This window comes from Ranitomeya imitator, chromosome 4 (genome assembly GCF_032444005.1).
Source record: "Ranitomeya imitator isolate aRanImi1 chromosome 4, aRanImi1.pri, whole genome shotgun sequence".
Lineage (NCBI taxonomy): Eukaryota > Metazoa > Chordata > Amphibia > Anura > Dendrobatidae > Ranitomeya > Ranitomeya imitator.
Window position 1 is genome coordinate 33495598 of NC_091285.1, and position 15836 is coordinate 33511433.

General features: G+C 45.6%; 1 protein-coding gene and 1 long non-coding RNA gene across 3 annotated transcripts in view; one reads left to right on the plus strand and one right to left on the minus strand.

Moving 5' to 3' along the window:
• LOC138675375 (uncharacterized) overlaps positions 1–15836 on the plus strand; it is a 129560-nt gene that overhangs the window by 68793 nt on the left and 44931 nt on the right. The window lies entirely within an intron of this gene.
• The window catches only part of SGCD (sarcoglycan delta), a 639540-nt gene that overhangs the window by 8820 nt on the left and 614884 nt on the right, over positions 1–15836 (minus strand). For both annotated transcript variants that reach the window (XM_069763505.1, XM_069763507.1), the window contains one exon: positions 922–1045. In XM_069763505.1, coding sequence (XP_069619606.1) covers positions 922–1045 — 124 coding nt within the window. The remainder of the gene's footprint in view (positions 1–921; positions 1046–15836) is intronic.

A 15836-nucleotide genomic window follows, 5' to 3' on the forward strand; every position in this document is an offset into this window, starting at 1 on the left:
ACAGACGGACAACTTGAATGCACAAGTGCTACTAACATCAAACACCTCCCAGTTGCGTTCACGCTATAAATTGATCTTATCTGTCGAAGATAGGTGGTGAATAGGGATGGACCAACCATTTTGCAGGACTCCGGTCCAAAAGCCAGGTCAGTAGTCGCTGACCACTTGGACAGGAGGTTCACAAATCTCTTACCTTCCAGGATCCCCGATGCAGATTTTGATTAGCCAGGCAGACGCAACGTTATCATTGTGGTGTGAAATCCAGATAGCCGGCTAATCGAAAGCCACCCAGGGATCGCGGAAGGTAAGAGATTCGCGAGCTTGCCGTCGAGCGGACAGACACTACTGATCGGGCAGATGGGACCGAGTCCAATGAATGAGAATTATTATATAGCTTGATTCTCTATAAGTAAGTCTAAGGTCATCAGCAGGAGGATATTTTAAAGAGGATCGGTCACTTGCCATAAATATGGATTTATTTTTACTTGGTGTAAACGCCGCTGTTTTCCTGAATTCGGTGTGGTTTTTCTTTTGTTCCTGAGACATGGCCCTCTCTTCTTTGCATATAAATTTAGTCTTATCAACCAACTGTGGTCCACAACACTTCTCTGTGGGCATCATCTTGCCGACCATACCCAGTTGGCTAAAAGACCAGAATTATAAACATGGCAGAGTGAGGAATAGCTCAGGAAAGAGGCACAGGAACAAAAGAAGAACAACTTCAGATTCAGGAGAACAACAGCATTTACACCAGGTAATAAGAAAATTACATATTAATCCATCAATCCATAAAAATCTATGAACACATCCTGGTCATAGAGTCACCAGTCATAGAAGCCCCACTTATATTGGGTGTTGGCACAGCATGCAATTACAAGTCTCCCTTCACCCTCACAGCCTCCAAAAATAATTATGTCCTACCTCTCCATCTGTAGAATCTAGCCGCAGGTCTGTTCTGCAAGATGCTTCCAACCCGCCAGCTTCTGCATTTATCTCAATTCCTTTTGGTGCCTCCATGGTCAAGGTCCGTGTCGGTGATTCCAGCCTGTTAAAGGCAGGGTAGAAATTCATTAATACCTGCCCATGCTTGCCTATATATATATAAATATATATACACACATAACAAGTAAAATAAGTATTGAAAACATCACCATTTTCTAAGTAAATATATTTCTAAAGGTCCTATTTGACATGAAATTCTCACCAGATGTCGGTAACAACCCATCCAATCCAAATGCATTTAATACTTCATAGAAAAGCCTTTGTTGGTGATGACAGCTTCAAGACACATCCTGTATGAAGAAACTAGTCACAGGCATTGCTCAGGTGTGATTTTGGCCCATTCTTCCACACAAACATTCTTCACATTCTGAAGGGCCCGTGAGTTCTTTCTATGAAACTCGGCCATTCTAGCAGCTTTATTTTCTTTCTCTGATACCAATTGATAGTTTCCTTGGCTGTGTGTTTGGGATCATTGACTTGCTGAAATGTCCATTCTTGTTTCATCTTCATCATCCTGGTATATGGCAGCAGATTTTAGTCAAGAATGTCTCAGTACATTTGTCCATTCATCTTGCCTTCAATTATATGAAGTTTGCCAGTGCCATATGCTGAAAAACAGCCCCACACCATGAGGTTCCCACCTCCAAACTTCACTGTTGGTATGGTGTTTTTGGGGTGATATGCAGTGCCTTTTGGACTCCAAACATAGTGTGCATTATGGCATCCAAAGAGTTAAATATTTGTCTCATATGACCAGACTATATTCTTCCAGTATTATTGAGCAAACTTTAAATGTGTCTGAACATGTTTTTTGTTCGGTAATGTAGTCTTGCGTGGTGAGCGTGCATACAGGCCATAGAGGTTGAGTGCATTACTTATAGTTTTCTTTTAAACAATTGTACCTGTTGATTTCATGTCTTTCTGTAACTCTCTACAGATGGTCCTTGGCTCTGGGACAATTCTTCTGATAAAACCTTTCAATCCACTGTCTGAAATCTTGTGGGAAACACCTGGTAGTGGCCAGTTTATGCTGAAATTATGTTCTTTCCATTTTCGGATAATGGCCCCAACAATGTTCATTGGATCCTTCAGTAGTTTAGAAATTCTGTAACCCGTACCAGTATGTTTTGCAACAATAAGGTTGTGAAGGACTTGAGACAGCTCACTGGTTTTATCCATTATAAGATGTATCTTGTGTGGCACCTTGGTAATAAGACATCTTTATATAGGCCATCAGTTGAACCAGCTGATATTAATTGTCACTAAGTGGCAGGATTGCTTTCTAATAACTGATAAATTTCATCTGATGTCATGACTGTTAGGAGTCAAGTTTCCTCTGCTGCACAGGGGGAATCTCGATCCGTCTCCGCTGCGGTCTCCCATTCTCCTCCAGCCGCAGTGGAGTCTGCTCAGCAGGGACGTCAATCCCAGCGTCTCGCTCAGTCTGACTCTGTGCGAAGAGTTACTGCTGCTTTTCCTGCTTCTGCCATTGAAGCCAGTGCTGGGCAGCGGCGAGTGGACGTTTCTGGATCTAAGTCCTTATTTGCACACACTGAGCATGCCCAGGGCAAGATCTCCTGTTGGAGATCGAGGGTCACATGCTCAGGTACTGCAGCACATCCCATTGGTCCTTTTGGCAGGTCCTGAAAGGGCAAAACTTCTGTAGCTGTTTCCTGTGCTGCAGCTATATAAACTGCGCATGACCGCACGGCCATGCGCTAGTATTGTCTTGTAAATATGTGTGTGTGTTGTGAGTGAAAGTCGCTCTTTAAATAACCCTCCCTATTGAATGTCTGTTCGCAGAAGGTGTATGTTTGCTATCTAGCGCCCGACTTATCCAACAGCACGTAACACACATTACAGCTACCAGTTGCTGTGTCCGCCTGTACGGTGCCGTGCCCTTGCTCTGCGCTTTCCTGACCCAAGCCTGGGTGGTTAGTGGCGTTCGTCTGTGCGGCACCGCAGCACTCTTGTGCCTTAATATTATTATTTAGTTTCCTTACACACCCAGTTGCGGTGTTGTGCCAGCAAGTGTCTAATCGACTTCAATCCTAGTTGGGCTTGAGTTCGCTGACTCCTTGCTCGCGCTCTATGTGCGGTACCGCGGTCCTGTGACGCAACAGGATCGCTTCCTTCACGCAGGGTGTAGTTAACCCGTGCGTGTATACTTGTAGTACCGCCATATAGTCCGTCTTACTAGCAGCAGGGTTTTTCCTGCACGGTGGACCTCGGACTGCGAACGCACCTAGTTCCATTTCATCTTGTGCTTGGTGCGTTCCGCCAGTCCTTAACATAATACTAGCGCCAAGGTCTGGCTAGTAAATGATGGACGATCAGTGTGCACAGCGGTACATCCAGCAGCTGGAGGGAAGGTTGGCGGCTCTTGAGCGTTCAACCTCAGCTGTGGATGTCACTGCTGTCGCTGTTCAGGCTGCTAGTGTTGCTGCAGCCACCTTGTCCACTGCCGCTCCTGTCCCGACTCTAACTCGCCTCCCGCTTCCAGAGAAATTCTCTGGTGACAGTAAGTCTTGTAGGGGTTTCGTGAGTCAGTGCTCTATCCATCTCGAGCTTCTGGCCTCTCGTTTCCCTACAGAGCGGGCTAAGGTGGGATTTATAGTGTCTCTTCTTTCGGACAGGGCATTGCAGTGGGCTACGCCGCTATGGGAGCGTAGTGATCATGTGGTGCAGAGTGCTCGGTTGTTTCTGAGCACTCTGAAACAGGTCTTTCTAGGACCTCGTGTCACCCATGATACGGCGCTCCAATTGTTGGCATTGACTCAGGGCTCGTCCTTGGTCAGTCATTTTGCCGTCCACTTCCGCACCTTAGCATCTGAGCTGGAGTGGTCGGATAAAGCCCTCATTCCAATATTTTGGAGGGGGCTGGCTGACCACGTTAAGGACACCCTGGCCACTAGGGAGATTCCCGCCACACTGGAGGAATTAATAACTCTATCCACTCGTATTGATCTCCGTTTCCACGAGCGGAGGTTAGAGCGAGCCCAGTGTAGGCAGAGGTTTCGGCTGGCTCCCACCTTCGCCAAACCTTTGGAATCTCCAGACCAGGCTCCTGAGCCCCATGAGCCTGTGGTAGAGTCACGAGCGGGATCTAAGTCCCGGACCGCTCGTGCACTCCAGATTTGTCATCTTTGCCAACAGTCTGGACATCTTGCCTCCAGATGTCTCCAGCGGTCGAGGAAACGTCAGCGTCTAGTGGTAGTTGGTGGAGGTGCACTAGACACGGCGACGTTTGCCTCCAAATTGTCCTTTAAGGGGACAATAACATTGGGCCCATCCTCTCACTCGGTAGAACTCTGCGTGGATTCTGGGGCGGAGGGCAATTTTATGTCTTCAGCCTTCGCCCAGCGTCACGCAATTCCTCTGGTCATGCTATCTCAACCAGTAACGGTACGAGTGGTGAATGGGTCGACACTGCCCGCACAGATTACACATCAAACTATCCCTTTTACTCTGTCCATGTCACCATCTCATCAGGAGATTATATCTCTACTCGTCATTCCTGAGGGAATTGATGAGGTTCTCTTGGGGATACCTTGGTTACGGTACCACTCTCCTCACATCGAGTGGTCCTCAGGCAGAATTCTGGGATGGGGTGAATCTTGTGGGAACAGGTGTCATCGAGAGTGCGTTCAGGTTGCTACTACAGAGGTACCCGCAGATCTTTCCTCTCTCCCCAAGCAATATTGGTCTTATGCAGACGTGTTCTCCAAAAAGGCAGCGGAGACCCTTCCGCCCCTATGACTGTCCTATTGATCTCTTGCCTGGTGCTGAGCCTCCCCGGGGTCGAGTCTATCCATTATCTCTCCCGGAAACGGAGGCAATGTCTCAGTACATTCAAGAGAATCTGGCAAGAGGGCTCATCAGGAAGTCAGTGTCACCTGCTGGGGCAGGGTTCTTTTTCGTGCAGAAGAAGAATGGAGAACTACGTCCATGCATAGACTACAGGGGTCTTAATGCTATCACAGTTAAGAACAAGTACCGTTTGCCTTTGATATCTGAGCTTTTCGATAGGCTTCGGGGAGCTAGAGTGTTTACTAAGCTAGATCTGCGGGGTGCTTATAACCTGATTCGCATCCGTGAGGGGGACGAGTGGAAAACGGCATTTAACACCAGAGATGGGCACTATGAGTATCTGGTGATGCCCTTCGGGCTCTGTAATGCACCTGCTGTTTTCCAAGACTTTGTCAACGACATCTTCCGGGATATGCTTTCCACCTCGGTTGTAGTCTATCTGGATGATATTCTCATCTTTTCTCCAGATATTGACTCCCACCGGAGAGATGTTGGCAAAGTCTTCGACCTCCTACAGGCAAACTCTCTTTATGCGAAGTTGGAGAAGTGTGTGTTTGAGCAGGAGTCCTTACCTTTCCTGGGCTATATCATCTCCGCCCAGGGATTGGCTATGGATCCTGCCAAACTACAGGCTGTGATGGACTGGCAAGAGCCCCATTCTCTTAAAGCGGTGCAGCGCTTTATGGGGTTCATAAACTATTACCGCCAGTTCATTCCCCACTTCTCAACTCTGGTAGCTCCCTTGGTAGCCCTCACCAAGAAGGGAGCAAATCCCAAAGTGTGGTCTGAAGAGGTCTCCAGGGCCTTTTCTTCTACTAAGTCTCATTTTGCTAGCGCTCCCATCCTACATCGTCCCGATGTCGATAAGCCGTTTATAATGGAGGTGGATGCCTCTTCCGTTGGTGCTGGAGCAGTCCTCTTCCAAAAGGATGCTCAAGGTCGGAAGCATCCGTGCTTCTTCTCCAAGACCTTCACACCAGCGGAGAGGAATTATTCCATCGGGGACAGGGAGTTGCTAGCGATGAAATTGGCTTTCTCAGAGTGGAGACATCTCTTGGAGGGGGCTCGTTTTCCCTTTCAAGTTTTTACAGACCACAAAAATTTGCTATATTTGCAAACAGCCCAGCTGCTAAATTCTCGCCAGGCCAGATGGTCCTTATTCTTCTCCCGATTCCACTTCACCCTCCATTATCTCGCTGGGGAGAAGAACATTCGAGCTGATGCTCTTTCTCGCTCTGTTGTGTCATCTGAGGAGGAGGAAGGAGAGCCTCGGCTTATTGTTCGTTCTGAGAGCTTGAGAACCATGGCTCCGGTGTCGCTTGAGTCTGTGCCTCCGGGCAAGACTTTTGTGCCCATAAATTTGCGACCGGAGGTTCTCTCTTGGGCTCATTCCTCCAGGGTGGGTGGACACTTTGGGACAAAAAGGACATCTGAGCTGCTGGCGAGGACGTACTGGTGGCCGCATATGCTCCGAGATGTCAGAGATTACGTTCTGGCGTGTGTCTCATGCGCCAAAAATAAGTCTCCTCGACAACGGCCGTCTGGGTTACTCTATCCCTTGCCGGTCGCAAACAGGCCCTGGGAGATGGTCGGGATGGACTTTGTGGTGGGTTTGCCCAAGTCTCGCGGCTGTACCGTCATTTGGGTTGTTACCGATCATTTCTCGAAAATGGTGCATTTGGTGCCGCTCCCACGGTTACCTTCTGCACGGGCCTTGGCAGCGTTGTTCATAAGACACGTCTTCCGCCTACACGGCATGCCAGACAAAATTGTCAGTGACCGGGGTCCCCAGTTTGCGTCTCGGTTTTGGAGAGAGCTTTGTCGTCTTCTCAGCATTGAGTTAAATCTCTCTTCCGCATATCATCCCGAGACGAATGGGTTGGTGGAGAGGGCCAATCAGACTCTGGTCACATATCTACGACATTTTGTTTCTGCCAGGCAGGATGACTGGGCATCTTTATTACCATGGGCAGAGTTCGCCCTTAATAACGCTGTAGCTGACTCCACCGGTCAGACTCCTTTCCTCCTTAATTACGGCCAGCTTCCGCGGGTTCCTGTGCCTATGCCCGTGTCCTCTGCTGACTCCAGGGTGGCAGACTGGGCAGTGGAGGCACGGGACATTTGGGACCGCACTCAGGATGCCATTCGGGCCTCGAAGGAGAGAATGAGGTCCTCCGCCGATGCACATCGGCGCCCTGCCCCGACCTTTGCTCCTGGTGATTTAGTGTGGCTCTCCGCCCGTAACATCAGGCTGCGTGTAGAGTCCACTAAGTTTGCACCTCGCTACTTGGGTCCCTTCAAGGTCCTCGAACAGGTTAATCCTGTGGTCTATCGTTTGGCCCTTCCGCCACGCCTGGGTATCACCGACACCTTTCATGTGTCCCTCTTGAAACCCGTGTATATGTCCCGGTTCTCCGAGTCATCTGCTGGGACATCGGGTTCGTCTACGGACGATTATGAGGTGAACGCTATTTTGGGGTGCAAGGTGGTACGTGGCAAAAAATTTTATTTGGTAGACTGGAAGGGTTATGGCCCCGAGGACAGGTCCTGGGAGCCTGTTGAGCACATTCGGGCCCCGCAGCTCATTGCTGCCTTCGAACGTAGCGAGGCCCAAGGAGGGGGGGGGGGTAATGTTAGGAGTCGAGTTTCCTCTGCTGCACAGGGGGAATCTCGATCCGTCTCCGCTGCGGTCTCCCATTCTCCTCCAGCTGCAGTGGAGTCTGCTCAGCAGGGACGTCGATCCCAGCGTCTCGCTCAGTCTGACTCTGTGCGAAGAGTTACTGCTGCTTTTCCTGCTTCTGCCTTTGAAGCCAGTGCTGGGCAGCGGCGAGTGGACGTTTCTGGATCTAAGTCCTTATTTGCACACACTGAGCATGCCCAGGGCAAGATCTCCTGTTGGAGATCGAGGGTCACATGCTCAGGTACTGCAGCACATCCCATTGGTCCTTTTGGCAGGTCCTGAAAGGGAAAAACTTCTGTAGCTGTTTCCTGTGCTGCATCTATATAAACTGCGCATGACCGCACGGCCATGCGCTAGTATTGTCTTGTAAATATGTGTGTGTGTTGTGAGTGAAAGTCGCTCTTTAAATAACCCTCCCTATTGAATGTCTGTTCGCGGAAGGTGTATGTTTGCTATCTAGCGCCCGACTTATCCAACAGCACGTAACACACATTACAGCTACCAGTTGCTGTGTCCGCCTGTACGGTGCCGTGCCCTTGCTCTGCGCTTTCCTGACCCAAGCCTGGGTGGTTAGTGGCGTTCGTCTGTGCGGCACCGCAGCACTCTTGTGCCTTAATATTATTATTTAGTTTCCTTACACAGCCAGTTGCGGTGTTGTGCCAGCAAGTGTCTAATCGGACTTCAATCCTAGTTGGGCTTGAGTTCGCTGACTCCTTGCTCGCGCTCTATGTGCGGTACCGCGGTCCTGTGACGCAACAGGATCGCTTCCTTCACGCAGGGTGTAGTTAACCCGTGCGTGTATACTTGTAGTACCGCCATATAGTCCGTCTTACTAGCAGCAGGGTTTTTCCTGCACGGTGGACCTCGGACTGCGAACGCACCTAGTTCCATTTCATCTTGTGCTTGGTGCGTTCCGCCAGTCCTTAACAATGACTTTCCATGGCTTTTCGCACCTCTCTTTCTTCATGTGTTCAATACTTTTTTCCTGTGTCATTTCTCATTATTACACCTAACATAATTTATGGACATCTATGTATGATTTGCCTGTGTGGATTGGATGGGTTGTTACCGACATCTGGTGAGAAGTTCATGTCAATAGCACCTTTAAAAATATATTTACTTAGAAAATTGGTGACATTTTCAATACTTACAATATTTCACCTGCTATATTATATATGCTGAAATAAAATGAAGCAGCACTATAAGAAATGATGCTTCAGAATTCTTATATTATGGAGAGTTTAATTCATTAAAGCCTAAACATAAACTTTTTTCTGCTACTCCTCCTGAATATGGAAGAATAGCCCAACAATGGATGTCACCATTCCTTTTGTCAATCAGACGTATCCCCAAACAGACCTGATTGGACAGTGTCAGACAAGCTATGGGAGCAGGAACACAAAGTTGTTAATTTATTCATATTTTTCCTGGATGATTAAGAAAGGATCAACACAACATCAGAGTTCTAAAAAAGATGTTCCTGATTTGCAGCTTTACAGGGAACACAAATAGTTACCATAGCAGACATGTCAGGAGAGGTGACAGGTCTTTTTTAATCCAAAATTCACCAAATATTTGTCACCCGGCTTCAATGAGAAACCTGTGTACTGTAGAGGTAAGAGCGAGAAATTGCCATGTAATCATTATGTACATCATGTACAAAGGCCGAAGTCCTCACTACAGAGAGTCAAGTTCAAAGCCGTGTTCTCATCTTGTGCTCCGATGTTCAAAGGACGAGACCATTTGTATCTCTGCTGAGCTGCGGGATCAGTGGAGACACTCGCACTGCAATCTGCACTTTATTTATGAGCGACTTTCCCTGCTGTGAGAAAAACACAATATTTAGGGCTCATCTCCACTTGTGTGAGAAAAAAATGGTCCGATTTACGGACCGAAAAAACTGATGTAACGTCTGCGAGTGCCATGCGAGTGTCATGCGATTTTTTTATCGCAACATCCGTATGACATCCGTATTGCTGTCCGATTTTTACGCACGGGTCTCCTTTGAAAAGCCGGTAATTCAGCGCAGAGTACAGTAAAATCACGGTGACAGGTTAGATGACAGTAGATATATACACATAGAATAGGTATATATACATATATATATGTCAGGGAGACACCTATATATATATATTTATATTTAATACAGCGCTAGATAGCTTAAAAGCTGGTAATTCAATTACCGGCTTTTTCTTTCTCCTTCCTAAACCCGACATGATATGAGACCTGTTTTACATACAGTAAACCATCTCATATCACCATTTTTTTTGCATATTCCACACTACTAATGTCAGTAGTGTGTATATGCAAAATTTAGGCGTTCTAGCTATTATATTTAAGGGATAAATGGCGGAAAAAATTGGCGTTGGCTCCCGCGCAATTTTCTCCGCCAGAGTAGTAAAGCCAGTGACTGGGGGCAGATATTAATAGCCTGGAGAGGGTCCATGGTTATTGGCCCCCCCCCTGGCTAAAAACTCCTGCCCCCAGCCACCCCAGAAAAGGCACATCTGGAAGATGCGCCTATTCTGGCACTTGGCCACTCTCTTCCCATTCCCGTGTAGCGGTGGGATATGGGGTAATGAAGGGTTAATGCCACCTTGCTATTGTAAGGTGACATTAAGCCTAATTAATAATGGAGAGGCGTCAATTATGACACCTATCCATTATTAATCCAATTGAATGAAAGGGTTAAAAAAAACACACACACATTATTAAAAATTATTTTAAAGAAATAAAATCAAAGGTTGTTGTAATATTTTATTTAACGCCCAATCCAATCACTGAAGACCCTCCTTCTGTAAAAGAAAAAACATAATAAACCAACAATATACTTACCTTCCGCAGATCTGTAAAGTCCAACGATGTAAATCCTTCTGAAGGGGTTAAAACATTTTGCAGCCAGGAGTTCTGCTAATGCAGGCTGCTCCTTGCTGCAAAACTCCGGAGAATGAAGCTAAATATAGATCAATGAGCTATATTTAGCTTCATTTGCGGTGAGGCGCCCTCTGCTGGCTGTTCATAGATCGTGGGAACTTTCCTAAAAAGCTCCCAGGCTTTCTAGGAAAGTTCACACGATCTATGAACAGCCAGCAGAGGGCGCCTCACCGCAAATGAAGCTAAATATAGGTCATTGACCTACTTTACCTTCATTCCCTGGGGTTTTGCAGCGAGGAGTAGCGTTGCATTAGCAGAACTCCTGGCTGCAAAATGTTTTAACCCCTTCAGAAGGATTTACATCGTTGGACTTTACAGATCTGCGGAAGGTAAGTATATTGTTGGTTTATTATGTTTTTTCTTTTACAGAAGGAGGGTCTTCAGTGATTGGATTGGGCGTTAAATAAAATATTACAACAACCTTTGATTTTATTTCATTAAAATAATTTTTAATAATGTGTGTGTGTTTTTTTTAACCCTTTCATTCAATTGGATTAACAATGGATAGGTGTCATAATTGACGCCTCTCCATTATTAATTAGGCTTAATGTCACCTTACAATAGCAAGGTGGCATTAACCCTTCATTACCCCATATCCCACCGCTACACGGGAATGGGAAGAGAGTGGCCAAGTGCCAGAATAGGCGCATCTTCCAGATGTGCCTTTTCTGGGGTGGCTGGGGGCAGGAGTTTTTATCCAGGGGGGGGCCAATAACCATGGACCCTCTCCAGGCTATTAATATCTGCCCCCAGTCACTGGCTTTACTACTCTGGCGGAGAAAATTGCGCGGGAGCCCACGCCAATTTTTTCCGCCATTTAACTCTTAAATATAATAGCTAGAACGCCCAAATTTTGCATATACACACTACTGACATTAGTAGTGTGGAATATGCAAAAAAAATGGTGATATGAGATGGTTTACTGTATGTAAACCAGGTCTCATATCATGTCGGGTTTAGGAAGGAGAAAGCAAAAGCCGGTAATTGAATTACCAGCTTTTAAGCTGTCTCGCGCTGCATTAAATATAAATATATATATATATAGGTGTCTCCCTGACATATATATGTATATATACCTATTCTATGTGTATATATCTACTCTCATCTAACCTGTCACTGTGATTTTACTGTACTCTGCACTGAATTGCCGGCTTTTCTAAGGACACGGGTGCGTAAAAATCGGACAGCACTCGCATGGTGCGAGTGCTGTGCGTTTTTTCTCTCGCACCCATTGACTTGCATTGGCGAGTCTCGTCCAAGAATCTCAGCAATACGCAGCATGCTGCGATTTTTTTCTCAGCCGACACAGATTTTTCTCAGTCCGATTTCGGCTGGGAAAAAAATCGCTAATGGATTGTCACCTATTGAAAAACATTGGTCCGAGTGCAATCCGATTTTTTATCGGATTGCACTCGTCCGTTTTTCTCACAAGTGGAGATGAGCCCTTAACATGATCTTTTATCGAGTCAAAATAAGGAGGCCCCGGTCTGTACCCCGCTATCTCCTCCACTGGAGGCGACACAGAGGCTCGGAGTGCAGAACTAGGGAGGGGGGAATGAGGTGGGAGAGAGCAGGAAGCGGATATTAAACATGGATTCATGAATGAGCACTCTGCTGACACCACTGTTAAATGGGGCACTCTACTGGTGTAATAATAATAACAATAATCTTTATTTTTATATAGCGCTATCATATTCCACGGTGCTTTACAGACATTATCATCACTGTCCCCGATGGGGCTCACAATCTAAATTCCCTATCAGTATGTCTTTACTGGTATGGTTGTTTATCAGGGCATTCTCCTGTCAGTACTGTTAATTGAGGCATTCTATTGATAACACTGTTAATTGGAGCACTCTATTGCCAGCACTCTTAATTGGGGCACTCTACTGACAGCATTGCTTATTGGGACATTCTGCTGTCAGTACTGTTAATTGGGCCACTCTACTGACAGCACTCTTCATTGGGCCACTCTACTGACAGCACTCTTCATTGGGCCACTCTACTGACAGCACTCTTCATTGGGCCACTCTACTGACAGCATTACTTATTGGGGCATTCTGCTGTCAGTACTGTTAATTGGGGCACTCTATTGCCAGCACTCTTAATTGGAGCACTCTACTGACATCATTGCTTATTGGGGCATTTTGCTGTCAGAACTGTTAATTGGGGCACTCTACTGCCAGCACTCTTAATTGGGGTACTCTACTAACAGCATTGCTTATTAGGGCATTTTGCTGTCAGTACTGTGGAGGCATTCTACTGGCAATATTAACTGGAGCACTCTATTGCCAGCACTCTTAATTGGGGCACTCTTCTGACAGCACTCTTAATTGGGACACTCTTCTGACAGCACTCTTAATTGGGGCACTCTACTTACATCATTGCTTATTAAGGCATTCTGTTGTCAGTAATGTTTATTTGGGAATTCTGCTGTTAGTACAATTAATGGGGACACTCCACTGACAGCACTCTTAATTAGAGCACTCTACTGACAGCACTATGAAATAGGGCATTCTACTGACAGCACTCTTAATTAGAGCATTCTACTGGCAATATTAATTGGAGCACTCACTCTATTGCCAGCACTCTTAATTAGAGCATTCTACTGACAGCACTCTTAATTGGGGCACTCTACTTACATCATTGCTTATTAAGGCATTCTGTTGTCAGTAATGTTTATTTGGGAATTTTGCTGTTAGTACAATTAATGGGGACACTCCACTGACAGCACTCTAATTAGAGCACTCTACTGACAGCACTATGAAATAGGGCATTCTACTGACAGCACTCTTAATTGGGGCACTCTACTAACAGAATTGTTTATTAGGGCATTCTGCTGGCCGATATTATTTATTAGATCACTACTGCCATTATTATTTATTGAGGAATTTTTTTTTTTCCGGGGGCCTCTGCCGGCAATACTGTTTGTTGAGACATTCAGCTGACAGCACTTCTGGCAGTACCGTTTATTGCGGCACTCTGCTAGCAGTATTGTTTGTTCAGTTGGTCTACTGATTGTTTACTGGGGCATTTTGGTTGTAGTACTGTTTAATAGGTCATTCTGCTGTCAATTTTGTCTATTAAGGCATTCTAATGAATGTAGCCAGCACTGGGCGGTGAATAGAGCTGGAGTGACGGAGGCTTCAGATTCAAAAGCTGATTTCTCAGTAACGGAGGAACGGACCGGCCATGTAAAGGTATTGCTGGACGTGTATTTGAATAAATAGTTTGGAGGGGGTTGGGGTGAAATCCTGCTGACAGATTCCCTTTAAAATGTTATTGGTGGGATGCCCATTTTAATTAACTTCCAGTCGACAATTAATACTCCCAATTCCCCCATAAACATGCAAGCACTGATTGGTTGATCATTCATATTTATCTCGATAACGGAACTTCATCTCCTATGGGAACAAAGAATCAGGCATGTTGAAATCCAACATGCCCGATCTTTGCTTCAGTATCTAGTCGGCAGATCCCGTTGACACCTCCCGGTTCAGGCAACCTATGACCCATCCCCCACATACACCCTGGGAACTAATAATGCAAATTCCATTTTTATTCATCGTAAGGGTTAACGGGACAAAGGAGACGCAAGACACCTCCAATCAGAACAGAATTTGTCACGGTGGGTGATTTTGCTGAAGTTTCCTGGTAATTACGCCCAATTCTTACTGTCCAGCGACCTGTAGTATTAACCTTCCCTCTGCCGACAACCAATCGTTTCCATTACTAGGTCAAAACATCTTACAATAATCTGTTGTATAAAAGTGAAATATGTAATTTTAATAAAAACTAAACTATGGTAATCGTATAACGTTACATGAAGGTAACTCTGTAAAGGACCAATACAACATGGCTGCATCCTTCCAAAAAACAGCGCCACACCAGCAAACAGGTTGTATGTGGTATTGCAGATCCTGTTCACTTTAGTCAAGCTGCACTATGATGGCTGTTTGTGGAATAAAGCCGTCATGATTTTTTAATACTGTACAACACTATTAAATACCTCAAGTGCAGGATACATCATCTCCAACCTCCAGTTATTAAATCATTTCCCCACTGAAAACTAAAGTACATAATGAAAAGTTGTCATATGGAAAGAAGCGACCCGCGGGCACAGAAACCGCGCTCTAATAACTGCTGGGTAGAATTTAGAATTATAGAGTTGTTTTTCATTGTTGCAGCTTTCATCAGAAAGCTTTCCATACATACAGTGATGGCCAAAAGTGTTGGCACCCTTGAAATTGTTCCTGTCGGCACTGTTTATTGGGGAATTCTGCTGTAAGTACTGTTAATTGAGGCATTCTACTGACAGCATTGCTTATTGAGGCACTCTACTGACAGCACTATTCTTTGGAGCACTCTACTGACAGCATTGCTTATTGGGGCATTCTGCTGTCAGTCCTATTAACTGGGGCACTCTACTGAAAGCATTCTTAATTGAAGCACTCTATTGCCAACACTCTTAACTAGGGCACTCTACTGACAGCATTGCTTATTGGGGCACTCTAGTGAAAGCATTCCTCATTGGAGCACTCTACTGACAGCACTCTTAATTGATACACTCTACTTGACAGCATTGTTTATTGGGGCATTCTGCTGTCAGTACTGTTAACTGGGGCACTCTACTGACAGAACTCTTAACTAGGGCACTTTACTGACAGCATTGCTTATTGGGGCACTCTAGTGAAAGCATTCCTCATTGGAGCACTCTACTGACAGCACTCTTAATTGATACAGTCTACTTGACAGCATTGTTTATTGGGGCATTCTGCTGTCAGTACTGTTAACTGGGGCACTCTACTGACAGCATTCTTAATTGGGGCACTCTACTGACAGCACTCTTAATTTGGGCACTCTACTGACTGCATTGCTGATTGGGGTATTCTGCTGTTAATAGGGGAACTCTACTGACAGCACCCTTGAAATTGTTCCGGAAAATTAAATCTTTCTACCAGAAAATTACTGCAATTACACATGTTTTGTTACACATGTTTATTTCCTTTGTGTGTATTGGAACAAAAAAAAAACAGATAAATGGCAAGTTGGACATAATTTCATAGAAAACCCCCAAAATGGACAGAACAAAATTGTTGCCACCTTTCCAAAACTGTGGGTAAACAACTTTGTTTCAACCATGTGATGCTCCAACTTATTAACAGACCGATGGATGATGCTATCCATGCCATGTTTCCTCTCTATAGAAAGGTAAAATCGTGATAGGAAACATGACCAGGGTATCTGTCGCCTGGGACCTTCAGGGCGAAAATATCCTGAAAGTTGGTGATCTCATAAACCTCTAAAAGAGCTAGCCTATCCTACACCCATCCCCATATGAGCTAAAAAAGGAGAGGTATGTGGGCGTAACCTTGATGTAATAAAAATCAGAGTTTGGATTTTGGTCTTT